We start from the raw sequence: 14,609 nt of genomic DNA on the forward strand, positions 1-14,609 counted from the left end.
GAACACAGATTATATCTTAGGCCACACAGAACAACCAAATCGATGTATTGTATTGACAACATTTTTCATCAATGTCATCATAAGTTGTACTGTGACATCACGTGGATCCTTATTTTCTATATCAGGTACATTTACATCTCAAAAGTTCTATTTACAAACTGTGGAAACCGAAAATTATACCATGTAGAAAATTTCTGTATGAATTGCAATCGTGCACATAATTATCCTACAGTAAAGTACTGATCTTCCTTCATTGTCAAATGGATTCAAATCCATGTAGCCAGTCATGTTTGTAATCCATCTCTCATGTGGATTCTACAGTGCAACGGGTTCCTTTGACTATTTTTAGCCCATTAAGTATGTCTGCAGGCAGAATACATATAATGGCAAAATAACTAAATAAGAATATTATTCCCCATAAAATCTGTCTCAAATGCAGCAAATTAGTTTGACAAAACGTAATTACATTCCTCAAATGTTGTTGGTACTTTTCTCTACTTAGAATTGAAGCTCACTTTGACAATCTATACTGACCTTTAATGCATACCTTTTATAACAAAAATTACCAAAGTATAATTTCAATCTCATTAGAGAATACTTAAAATTAAAAACTGCATTATGTTTTGTTCTTGGTTAAAAGGTGAAGGGATGTGAATAATTCACCTTACACGGTGCCTTCTTGTCGTAAAGGCTGAGCTTCTGCATGAACTACATTATTTTGCTGGTCCAGTGGCATGTATTGTGACATGATAGCCATGATCTCAGAGTCCATGTAAGACTTAAAAAATAAAATAACAAAGATAATTTAATATGGTGTTAATTTGGATCTCCAATTTAGCATAGAAGATTTATAACATTATTTGTCGTTGAGGATGAATTAGGCTTACCCGGAGCCTGTATTTGTAGAACACGTAACCAGCTAGACCAGCACCCACAACAACTGCGATGACCACAAAGGCAAGGAACCGTCCAAATCTTGATCCACTTCTTTCTGCATGATAAAAAGCAAAATTCTAATCATGAACAAACTGAATTGTCTTTAGAAAATTTTAGTTAGACAGGAAGAGTAGTTTAAAATATCTTAATGTCAATCTAGGATTTGAGCATTGGATCAAGAATTGACAATAGTAATAGATTAGAAACAAGATCCTTTAATTGATTTTCATTGAATATTAGCCATTGTGTTATTGAAATATTATAAAATTGTGTATGTTTAGCTGGCTATATTTACTTCATCACTTTAAATTCCATGGAATGCTATTCATCTGTTTCTCAAATAACAATTTCTAAGAGGTTGACTTTAATATCTTACCAATACAAACATCTTGTTCCTTTATATAAAGAAGATTTCCCTTGCATTTACAATCGTAACTGCCCCAAGTGTTCTTGCAGCTGCAGCCATCACACTGACAAGCACTTCGTTCCTTACATTCATCAATATCTGAATAAAATCAAAAGATTAGTCTTTAAATATATCTATATTTTTGCAAAATTGATCATGCAAAGAAAATAACAACGTTTTTAGTTGCCTAATATTACCTTCGCATTTATTACCATCCCCATGAAACCCAACCGGGCACTGACAGCCATTTACCTTGGAGTCCTTTATACAAAAGGGAATTCAGTTAGCCTTGAGGGATGCATGTCAAGGAAAGTCGGATAATTTGCAATAACCAGAAGAAGAAGAAGAAGAAAAAAAAGGTTAGGTTATGCAGTACTGAACTGAGCAAGCTGAGAAAGTCACTCCTTTTCTTGTTTCTGACCAACAACCACCATTGTTTATAGAACACCTCGCAGGTCCAAAAGCTGTCAAATAAGGAAAGGAATATAAAGCGCAGCAACATCATTAAAAGGAACATATCACTTCGAGTACTGAAGTAAAACAATTCAAGTGTCCCTTATAGTGGACCATGCAAAGGCTTTTTTAATAGCATGTTCGTTCTAAATATACTTATATACATTAATCTATCTATAGAAATTTGAAATGTCTAACTAATTTATTCCAGAGCCGCCATAGGTAATACTTACAAGGCTTTTCAAGGAGAAACAAGTGACTAGCTTGAATAACTCAATTCTAGCAATACTGAAATGGGGCTTTTATATCTTTCAAAAGTTTTGTGTATAAGTTATTTAATAGCATCCCAATACGGAATTGTCATTATTCACAAGAAATTAGTAGTATCCTCAGAATGAATAGATCTTTTGCTTACAACTTAATAACGGAAGTGCTTATAAAGTGAAAATTAGCAATTTCATATTTGTAACAAATAAATAGCAATTCTCATTTCCCTTACAATTTTTCCTGAGTAAATCGATCTAGATCACAAATAAGAATGTTTAGGGGGAAAGGCTCTACTAATCTCCATCCACATTTATCAGCAACCATGCACTTGTATTTGGATTTCGATTACAATATGAAATGAATTTTCTTAATCGTTTTGACAAAATAGTTGCAAATAGGATGACTTCCAAATCATAGAGGAAATGTTTTAGTCTCTGGCTCCCATAGCCATCATGTTTTATAAGAAAAAAAAAAATATTAATATTCTAAAGTAACAAGGGCAACTTCTTAAATTGGAAAATGCATACCTTCACATGTTGTATAACCGTCACCCTTATACTGAACACCGTTCACAATAGGGCACTCGCAAACTCTTCCCCTGAAAGTATCCTGACAAAGTACAAAGGCTTAATTGCAGCCAATCATAAGCAGACACACATAGACCACAAAATATGCCCAATAATTCTATCTTTGGTTGATAATAGAGATTCCTTATTTTATACCTTGCAAGCAGTTATATTAGCATTTTTGTCTTGCCAACATCCTCCATTTCTTTCAAGACACTCGTTAGTCTCAACATCTGAAAAATTCATATCAGGATGTAAAGTTTGTTACACAGTAGACTTTTGGAATTATAATAATCAATCATTAGTGAAATTCATATAATAAAATATCGAGCACACTGACCTCCGCTTAAACAAACTGAAGGTTCAGTAGTCTCCTTAAATCCAGAACATACAGCCTTCAGTACCGAAGTTCTCTCCAATTTTCCTTTAAACAAGATAAATAGAATCTTTAGAATTCTGATATATCAGATATGTTTTAGTAAAGTATAGTTGAAGTTGATGTGTAACATATATATCCACTAAATTACACCAATAAAAGATTTCATAATTCAATTAACCAATCAACTGAAATAGAAATAATAAAGTCAAAGTAATTTACAGACTAGAGATAAGAGAATGGAGTAAATCAGAGACAACTAAAGAAGGTCTAAACTTCACCAATCTGCCTCAAGTGAGAACGAAAACCCAGATTTTCAACATTATAAAGGATTAGCAAAAATCCAAAATTCATGAATAAGAATTAAGGTGAAGCCAGATAATCAAACTATAAACCTCTGTAAACCTTAACAATTTTTCAGACAATGAGACAAGTCTTCAAGTCCTTTAACATACGAACAGAAAAACTCTCCATTTACAGGTGGGGAATGTGATCAAGAGGGTTGGTTGATTATCTAGTTATAAGACAGTAGCAAACATAGTGGAAAAGTAAATTCATGAATCTTTTCAGTTGCCAGAAAGCCATAATATTTATAGAAGCAGAACATTTATTTTCTCGGCCCTTAAACTCTCAACTCAGCAAATATGATAGCTGGATTTTTGATAGGTAAAATTCAGTAATAGAATACACGTGTATCTCATATACATAGTTGAAGATCAGTGAAAGCGTGATGTGTTCAATGTACATGAATGTAAGTAGGTATTAAAGTAACTAACCTCTATACTGGACATTGTTTATAACCAATGTTGGCAAGATGGTGACATCACCGCGAGAACCTCTCCCAATCTGAATATCACAAATGAAACACAAGTATATAAATTGTTGAATTATATAATCATCTGGATTTGGTGCTTCATTTATATGGAAGCCTTTATTATTTTGATGGCTGTTTACAATTGTTTTATTTTTTCTATGTACACAGCAAAAAATGTTAAATATTTGACCTGGACTTGTTGCTCATTCTTTAGCACTTCATTCTCCGTATCCGCTTCAGGATCACCCATGCATTTCTTAATTTTCTCCAAAGGCAGATCTGTAGTGTTAAGATTAAACTTCAACAAAAGAAGATAAAACAACAGGACAACAGCATCAAAAAGTGTTATTTACCTAATGATTTCATGACCTCCTCAGCACAATCTTTGCTGTATCTTTTCTCCTTCATAGAGCATCTAACATGGAAATCTGTCACATAATCCCACCAGACCCATGAACGGTTGCTCTCATTGGCAACTCTATGGACACACAACTGCCTCAAATTTTCATACACCACATCCTTCCCTTCATAGCCCTCTCCAAAATCCTTCTCTGGATCCGGGGCACAGTATCTGCCACGGTTAATACATTGAGACTTGCACTGACTGCTAAGAATGAAGGGCGGTGGACAAAACCAAGTTATATAATGTGGAGTGAACAAGGTATAACCACCCCTCTCAAGAATCTGAGCATGACCCTTGAAATTCTTGACGAAATTCATCTGTTCATCGCAACGAGCTCCACATTCATCATTGCTGTTGGTCCAAAACTCATACTCAACCCTGTTATCAGGGTGAGGTACTGACTCTCTCCAGTCAATTCTTAGCAAAACTTCATCTTTGTTATTCAAAGCTTCCTTCAACGTATCACCAAAGGATTTCTCTATCAGAGCTGATGGAATCACAATCTTCTCTATGTAGCCATCTGCATCAGAACTCTCCTCGGGAGAATCCATGGTTATCAGAGACTCATCAATGCTGTCCGTCACCAAAACAGCCGCAGCACCAGCCTCTTGGGCATGCCAAACCTTCAAGGCAAAGTAACACTCTACAAGTGCAAATAACTTTCCCATTAAGCATCAAAAACTTGGATTTGAAGAATAATAATAGAAATGGATTCTTGAAGCTCCTATGAAAATGCTTCTAAGACTAGTCCTTCTGTTGCCTTTATGATTTATTAAAAGAAACATATTAGAATCCGTCTGGAATAGTTTAACCTTGTTTCCTTTACAATCATAAAAACAACTTGTACATCCATAAGTACTTAGGATCTATTCGGATAAACTTCTCATAAAGCACATCTAGGGGAGAAAAATAAGAAGAAAAAAATGAAATAAATTTCTTCAAAAGCTAATTTGTAGAAACTCTTTCTTATTAACTTCTTCAAATTTTTATTTTTTAACTTCTGCATATAAAAAATCTTCTTTCAATTTTTCATCCTAGTTTTTTCTCTTACAAGTATTTCCGAAAAAGTTTATCCAATCAATAAAAAAATTATTCAATAAGCACTTAATTAAGCTATTTAGCCAAAATGAAAAAGAAAACACAGCTAAATTACGAATCAACGAGGACCAACGGTCAAAAAAAGGAAAGAGCAAGACATTATATTAGTTCCTTTTTTTCCGGATTGTTATAGTACCCTAAATATTTCACTTTTAAAACGATAAGAAATTCAAGATGAAAAAAAAAAAAAAAAACAATCCACAGATGCAACATATTCCATAACAGAATCAACGAACCAACGAACATAACTAATCCACAACACGTCAAAAGAAAAAAGAATAAAGCAAAGGTAACATTAAATTAACAGCGCGATGCAGCACGCAGGAGTCACGACGAATGAAGAAAGTCAACGAGCACGAAAACGAAGAAAAAGCATAATCGATAGTTGGATACATAGATATAGATAGATAGATAAATAGATACCTCCACGATCAAGGAGAAGAATAGTGGGACGATTAGAGCGAAACTTGAAGGGCTTATCGCCGTCGAAGGCGTGACAGGCGTGGGAGCCTTTGTCGGGATAAACGACAGAGCCAAGGATGAACCCTCCGTAGTCGGGAAGTCCGAAGTTGCCGATGGCGCCATCGCGTTTGGCCCTGAGCTTGTGCGGCGAGAGGACCGTGATGCTGCTCTTCTCCACCACGAAGCGCGCGTCCACGAGGACACTCAACAGAAACAGAGGGAGCAAGACGCAGCGTTTCATGGTTGGTGGCAGCGAAGAGGGAAAAGAGAGTAATAAGGAAGAGTTGCTTAGAAAGTGCGTGTGTTTATGGTGCGGAGGTTTGCGTTTCGCAATCAAAACGGTGACGTAAAGCCAACGTAAACGACAGGTGAAAGGAAGAGGAAGGTGGTGGACGGAGTCAGGGGAGCTACCTCTAGTCTTCTACATACACCGTTACTTCCTTTTTTCTTTTCTTCTTTTTATTATGCCAATTTTTTATTTTTTATTTTTTATTTTTTTATATATAAGGTACACGTGAAGTGTGTGTCTCAATCTTATGTTGTTTCAGAAAGTTAAATATGTTTTTAGTCCCCTAAATTTAAGATAAATTTGTATTTGGTGCCTCAAATTTAAAATTGTTGTTTTTAGTCCTTGTAATTTTCAAAAATATTGTTTTAGTCTCTTAGGTCACCAATAATATATTTGAAAATGACTAATTAAGACAGTTATGTAATATCAACTGAATTTAATGTGATATTTTCACTAATAGGTAGATTTTACGCAATAATATTTGATAAATTTCTTAATAAAATTTGAATATAAGGACTAAATTAAGATTTTTTGAAATTATAGGAACTAAAAATAATAATTTTAAATTTGAGAGATTAAAAATAAACTTACCCTAAATTTGAGGGACTAAAAACATATTTAAGCCTTTTAGAAAATTAACGACCTGTTAGTTTTGTATTCTGTGTTTGTGATATTTGTTAGAAACTAGTTATTACTTTCTATGTGTGTTTGTGAGAAATTAGTCATTATTTTTAGTATTAAATATTCATATTAATATCATGTTTATTGGAAAAAATAAAATTTGGACCAATGAGTGAAAATTGAAAACGTAGAATGATTAAGAGAAATGAATAATCGTATATATTTTAATTTTTCAAAGTTTAAGGTTAGAAAGGTATTTATCTTTCTTGAAAAATTAACTTTTTCTTATTAGAATACCTAACTACCCCCTCCCACAAACAATTGCTTAGGTTTTCTCGTAAAGTTTAATTCATGATGTTATAAACAAAGTAGCAGAAGTTCCTGTCGATGAATTTAATGATAAATTTACTAATCTATATATCTAGATTGATCTAATAAAGCAAAAGTCTTCGGATGTTAACATTTTGGTTTTCTTTTTTTTTAATTGACTTAGTCTACATGACATTGAAGTATCATGTATATTTCCAACTAGATGAAGACGCTAATGAAAATTCCCATTGTTTTTTTAATTATCTTTTCAATTCGGGGGAATCCTTTAACTAGCTAAGGAGGTATTTCAATTTATTGCCATAAATATTACGAAAAGGAAATATAATTTTTTGACTGAAAAACATGCGTGAACAAAAATTAAAGCAGCATACTTTTTTTATGTGGTTCATTTTTTTTTCTCATTCTATCGACATGTTTTCATATTGGTAATTAAAAAATAATTTATACGTGGAATTATATTTTAAAGTTGATAATTAAAAAATAATTTGTAAGAGACGTGATTTTTGTTGAACAAAACATAGTGTAATCTATTTCTATCCAATGTTTGATTTTTCTTATTTTGTAATTAAAGATTCTTATTTTATTAAAAATTAATTTAAAAACATTTAAAATATATATATAAAAAATTCATATTATCATGTAACAGATAATTATATAAGTTTATTAACTTCTATAATAATTATTTTTAAAATCATACTATTTCAGAATGAACCCTCTCAATTAAAATTTTTATTTAGATTTTCTTGAGGTAAAACTTTTACTAATCCGATTATCATTCATAGTCTTTTCATTATTTAAACTCTTTTTTTTTTTTAATTAAAAAGGGTCGAGATTTTATTGAACATAAATAATACATGAATCTACGGCTTATGATTTTTAATTTATGAAACAGTATAAAATATTTTACACTATCATATTGTTAAAAAATAAAAATAAAAAGTTAGAAAGTACAAATGGATTATAAACCTTTTTGAGTGGATACCCTTTCTTAGACTGAAGGAAGCTCCCTAGAAATTAGAAAATGAAGAAATTTTGTTGTCCATTATAAAATTGCAAGGAACATGACACCATTAGTATTGGTTAGGCCAAGTCAATGTAGAAAAATATAAAATAGAGGATGTTTTTCTTTGGTTTTTAGGGGTGTAGTTCCAAGTCAATGGAAGACCATAATGCTGAAAAGCCCACCTTATAAGGCACGTTAAGTGCTTCAAGGGCTAATCTAATGATATTATCCATCACCTAATGCTTACAATTTCAAAATTATTTATAACCAATAAGATTCAAATGACGTGAACTTTTAAGATTATGTAAAATATAAGAATATTAATTAAAAATATTTTAAAATATTAAAATTATAGTAAAAATGTATAACCAGATATGTTTAGTTTTTTCAATTACACAAAGTGTCAGAATTATTAAAAAAAAAATTAGATTCACATAGATAATAAAACAATTATATATGATTGAATTAAATATAATCTAAAAAATATAAATTGAAAATAAATTTTGTGATAAGATATTCGCACCTAATTTGAATTTTGCAAACAACAAAAGAATTATAAGTTGATTCTTTTCTATTATTCGTAAAATAAACTATAACTCAATATATAACTAGTGACGGATCTCACTAGCGTGGGGCAATTATCCCCACAAACTTTTAAATTCTATTAATATAATAACACTACGTACAATTATAAATGCTTCTTGTAATTTAAAATGCTGTATAGAAAAATTCAATTGCAATTAGGCATGACATCCGCGCGGGGCGAGGTGAGTTTTACGTTTCTTGTCTCTGTTCTCACAAATTTAAACTATTTTTGCTTCTGCCCTTGATACCTGCTGGAGGTAAAATTTGGATACTCATCCCCATTCTCAGCGGGGTTTGGGTTTTCACACCCTGCTCTTGCCCCCGCTTTTACTTTTTTTTTTTCTTTCTTTTTTTTTCTTTTAAATAAATATGAATAAATTTTAAAAAATAAAAGAAAAGTAAAATAATACAAATTTTTACATATAAATATTTCTAATTTAGGTTTATATATATATAAAAATAATTTTTAATTATATTATTAAGCGGGGCGAGGTGGGGGTGGAACGGGTACGAGGGCGGGGGCAGGGCGGGTATTAACATCTCATCCCTGCCCCCACTCCCAATTTTATCAATTGAGAAAAACTCGAACTCGATAAACACAAATTTTCCCCGTCTAAATTGGGGCGGGTTCAAGCGGGTACCAACGCGACGGGTTAGATTGTCATGCCTAATTGCAGTAAAAAGAATTTAATTTATAATGTGTACTGCGTCTACAAATTTATTCCTCAATCCTCACAATTAAATATTGTTAATATGAGGGGTTGTAATTATACCGGTATAACTTTAACTAAATATTATACCTCTCAATAATTTTATATTAAATGTGAATTTTGAAAATCCAACTGTTAGATTGAAAGTTCATATCACTTTATACGTGTATATCAAATTTTGTTAAAACTGAACAATAACTTGATGGTAATTAAAGTGTTCATATTTTAGTGTATTTTGAAATGAATATATTGCGTCAATTTTATTTTATAAAAATGAAGTATCAAATCATCTTAGATTAATATAAGATATGAACTTTCAATCTAACGGTTGGATTATAAAATTCACATTTAATATAAAGTTATTAAGCGGTATAACACTCAATAAAAGTTATACCGGTGTAATTATAACCCGTATGTTAATATTATGTAACCTATAAGAAACATCTCTCATCTATTTCGAACTAACTTTTTTTTATTTAATTTATTATTATATGCATACTTACAATTTTTTTAATTGTATATCTTCCTCAATCTATATTTTTTTATTTAGTCTTAAATTAAGTTTTAATATTTTTAAATTATCAATAATTAAAAATAATAATCTTATACTAAAACTAAATTATTCAGTAAAATTTATAATCTAATTTATATATATAGTGTAATTTATTTATAAATAAAAAATAAAAAATCTATCATTTACATTACTAATTTATATATATATATATATATTATCTAATAATTTATATATATATATATATATATATATAAATTTACATTACTAATTTAATATTATCTTTTTATCTAATTTTATTAATATCAATAGTATCGGATAATATTAAATATTTTTAAAATTTAAAAGATCAAATTAAATATTTTAAAAATAATAAAATAAAATTAAATCTTAAAAATAAATAAAGAACAAAAAATATAGTGTAGTTAAATTAAAATATTCGAATCTGTGGCCACATATAACGATGGATTAACAAACGACATGGTGTGATGCGTGTGTAAGTACATATATTTAAAAACACTACTAAGAATGTCTTACCTTAAATTAAAAATCAAAATAAGGTATTCTCTGCAGCAATGGATTAGAAGACCATTACACTAGTCAACTGCACGGTGGTTTTTTCTTTCTTCAAAATTTGCAATATTAATTACACAACGTGGATGTGAAAAATATCTCCATACCAAAGTGGGAAAAAATAGTAAAATAATAAAAGTCAATCAATGGATCTCTATTTATGTATTTATTTGATCGAAAATGTTTTATACTTGTTTTATTATTATTCTGCATAAATTAATGTGTTTTTACTTTAGTTTTTGAGAGGATGTGATTCAAAGTTAAATCAAGTAGAAATAAAGCATGTCATTTTGTAGTGGCTTATACCCTATTGCATGGATGAATGATAATAAGAGTTGAATTTGTTCGGTGAATTTGTTAATTTGTTTATTTTTTTATTAGTTTTGATAAATAAATTTACTGATTCATTTAATTTGGTGGTTCAACCTGTTAATTTATTTTTTGTTTTATATTTTTAATAAATAAATTTGTAGTAAATTTATATTGGATTAATATTTTTATTTTATAGTTTAACTTTTTTTAAAAATAATAATTCTCCTTTTATATGAAATAAAAGTATATTATTCTTATTTTAATAGAATTATATATTATTTTGCTTCTTTTCATGAAAAATATAGCACCTTTAACCAATTTTACAAATAATAATAAAATTATATGTTGAAGTGATAATGTAATTATAAAATATTTCAATTGATTTTTGTTAAAAAAAAATTGGTGAATTGAAAGTAGGTCAACTTGTTAATCCACCAACTCATTAAAGTGTACCAACTTACCAATCCACCCTTAAGTGGGATGTGTTAAATTTTTTAACTCATTTTTTTTTATAGGTTAACTCGTTCCACCCATTTTAAGTAGATTGACTCATTTTATCACTCTTAACTTAACTTATATCAAACTCATGTCAAACTAAACTTCTTTAAAATTAAATCATACAATTTTTTTAACAAAATATATTTAATTAAAATAAAAGCCAGGTTCTAACTTATCTAAAGAGCCTATTAGGTCATAACAAATTGAACTCTTTGAATAAAATTAAATAAATATTAAATATTATATATCAAATTTTTTATGATATATTAAAATTATACATTTATATATTATCTTTTTAAATATTAAGTATGTTGATTTATAAAAAAAAATGAATTTATAAAATTATTGAAAGATAAATTTATGTCTTGTTTAGAGTTTTAATCTCAAAATATTTTTTAAATAATTTATCATCATGAATATCATATTAGATCTTTAAAATATGATTATATTATATAAACAAATTAAATTAAATTTTTATAGAATTTAGTATATTTAGTTTCTCTTTTATTTCAATTATTAAAATTATTACAAAATAGACTCTTAAATAGACTTGTAGGCTAGATCAAACTGTTATATCAAAGATGTCTAACATTTCAAAAAGTCATATGACAAGTAAACAAGTCAAGCTTAGGCTAGGCTATGTACTTTCAACCAAGACATTATTTTAACCCATAATTATAGCAAAGAAAGTCCATTAGGCCATATAGGATCCCACAATATACTTAAGGTACTTATTGTAAAGAAAGTAAAGATAGAGAAATAAAGCACACAAAGATTTATACTAATTCACTTTTCAATAAGAGTTACATACAATTCCTCAAACACAAATGATTTCCACTATAACAAACCTTGTTCCATAGTAAAGTGTTTAATCATCTTTCATACTACAATAACATGACTTGACCCATGGATTCTTCATAGTCTCTTCATAATCTACACTTATAATCTCAACCCAAGATTACTTGCAAAAGTGTGTAAAAAGGTACTCATTGAAATGAGTTTACAATTTTTAAGCATATATAGATACACAACTTGATAAACATAAATATTAATCAAATAATACAAGTGTGTATGTATATAGATCATTCAATTAAAATTTAAAGAATTTCCCTTTTAGTTCAAATTAAAGGTTCAAGTCTAAAATATTCTTCAATCCTCTTTATATATATATATATATATATATATATATATATATATATATATATATATATATATATGAGGAAGGTTCAAACGAAACCGGTATAACTTTTACTAAGTGTTATACCGCTCAATAACTTTATATTAAATGTGAATTTTGAAAATCCAATCGTTAGATTGAAAGTTCATATCTCTTAGATCATATATATCAAATTTTATATTAATCTAAGATGATTTAATACTTCATTCTCATAAAACAAAATTGACGTAATATATATATTTTAAAATATACTAAAATATGAACACTTTGATTACCTTCAAGTTGTTGTTTAATTTTAACAAAATTTGATATATATGATCTAAGAGATATGAACTAACGGTTAGATTTTCAAAATTCACATTTAATATAAAGTTATTGAGCGGTGTAACATTTAGTAAAAGTTACACCGATGTCGTTTGAACCCTCCTATATATATATATATATATATATATATATATATATATATATATATATATATATATATATATATATATATCTCACTATGAAAGGATGCATTTAGAGAGAACATTCTCATTTGAAATTGCATTAAATGTATAACTATATTTTCACGTAATAAATAGGGAGAGAGGTTGATAGATAAAATTGGCAGTGTAGGAAATAATGGTGGCAATAATTGTGGTATGATGGTGGTAGTGGTAGTAGTAATGACAATGACAACAACAATGGTAGGTGTGGGAGGAAATGAAGCATGAGCACAATTTTGTGAGTTTAGTGATTTGTTGAAAAATGATAGAACAATATAGGCACATGAGAGGTATTTAAAGAATAATTAAATTTGAACCATTTATTTTCATCCAATAGTTATAATAAGTCTCTTTCATTCTCACATAAGAAAATATCATTTCACTATATATTTTCATACAAGGAGTGTATCCAATGAGAGCATGTTTTAATGTGAGAGATGGGATGGTTAAATAATAGCCTTTAAATTATAGATTAAAACAATTAATGTTAAAAATCTCATATAGACTAGTGGTATGCCAAAATAAAATATATAAATGAAGAATAATATCACTTCATAAATCGATTTTATAAGATCTAGTTATGCTCGGATCTATTTTCTCAAAATGATATCAATTAAAGTTTATCTTAACAATTATTTGTTATTGGACTTATCAAGCCGCTCGTAATCAAGCCGCTTTGGGATTGCTATTGGACCATCCCACATATGTCCAATCCTTCATGGGGTGTTGATGAAGGTCTCACATCGATTAGTGATAGGGCCATAAAATATGCAACTTACAATATTTATTTTAAGGTCAATATAGTGTATATATATATAAGTAGAAAATAATATTCACTTTTAAAACTGACTTATAAGATAATAGTTACTCTCCACTTATATACTATGTTAATATATTATGGACATATATATCACTAGTTGATGTGATATATCCAACACACATCTCACATGTTGAGAACTAAATTAATATCTCGAACATGAAATTTTCAAGACAAGACATATTTATTGGAGGTCTGATAACTGCTCGTTAACAAGTGACCTAATAAAGTCAACAACAAATAATTGCTAGGATTTGAAAAATGGATTATGTGTCAAACTTAACCCTATAAAATTATATTAAAAATTATTGATGAAATTTTTTTTCGATGATCATATTTCTAACAAATGTTTATATGTTAGAAACTCTCTTTTACAGATCGATTTTTGTTGTTATTGATAGATTATGATCGTCAATAGTTAGCATTTTATTTATAGTATCCAAACATAATTTTATTATTCAGCACGATTTTTTTTTTACATAACAAGGACAATGAAAACAAAATTTAAAATTTTATATAAATTATTTAAAACTCTCTCATTAGACCAAACTTAGTGGGTTAATTATTTTTAGCTTGATACTTGTATGTTATTATCAATAGTAGGAAAATAAGACACACTATACCTATGAAAGCATGATTTGGGTTCTCTAAAGTGAAAAAAAATTATTTTAGAGAATAAACTTCAATAATAATCGTTAATTAAAAAATCACTGATAAATATTATAATTAATTTTAGATTCTATTATATATGTATATGATTTTATTATCAATTGTTGATTTTTTAATCAACAATTAAAATTACACTTTATCTTCTAAAATACACTTTTACATTTTAGAAGAGCTAAATCTCCGATAGAAACAATTTTATTTTAGTTAATTAAATGATGAGTAATTTTTTCTTATTTTTGTTGTAATAT

General features: G+C 28.7%; 1 protein-coding gene across 2 annotated transcripts; it reads right to left on the bottom strand.

Annotated features, from left to right (window-relative positions):
* Positions 1–28: 28 nt before the first annotated feature.
* LOC109805899 (vacuolar-sorting receptor 6) lies at positions 29–6,220 on the bottom strand. 2 transcript variants are annotated; one of them, XM_020368181.3, is made up of 13 exons: positions 5,743–6,220; positions 4,172–4,864; positions 4,009–4,097; positions 3,781–3,850; positions 2,969–3,052; positions 2,785–2,861; positions 2,590–2,671; positions 1,724–1,806; positions 1,540–1,603; positions 1,313–1,441; positions 888–991; positions 664–778; positions 29–363 (listed from the first exon to the last, which is right to left on the bottom strand). In XM_020368181.3, exons 1-12 carry the CDS (start codon positions 6,020–6,022, stop codon positions 665–667), a joined length of 1,869 nt encoding a protein of 622 aa, XP_020223770.1. In that variant the 5' UTR covers positions 6,023–6,220; the 3' UTR covers positions 29–363; position 664. The 2 variants fall into 2 exon arrangements, with proteins under 2 accessions (XP_020223770.1, XP_082918765.1); XM_083062639.1 differs by lacking the exon at positions 29–363 and adding an exon at positions 394–547.
* Between the last annotated feature and the right edge of the window lie 8,389 nt (positions 6,221–14,609).

The sequence above is a fragment of the Cajanus cajan genome, chromosome 1 (assembly GCF_000230855.2).
Source record: "Cajanus cajan strain Asha chromosome 1, NIPB_CcT2T_4, whole genome shotgun sequence".
In the NCBI taxonomy this organism is placed as follows: domain Eukaryota; kingdom Viridiplantae; phylum Streptophyta; class Magnoliopsida; order Fabales; family Fabaceae; genus Cajanus; species Cajanus cajan.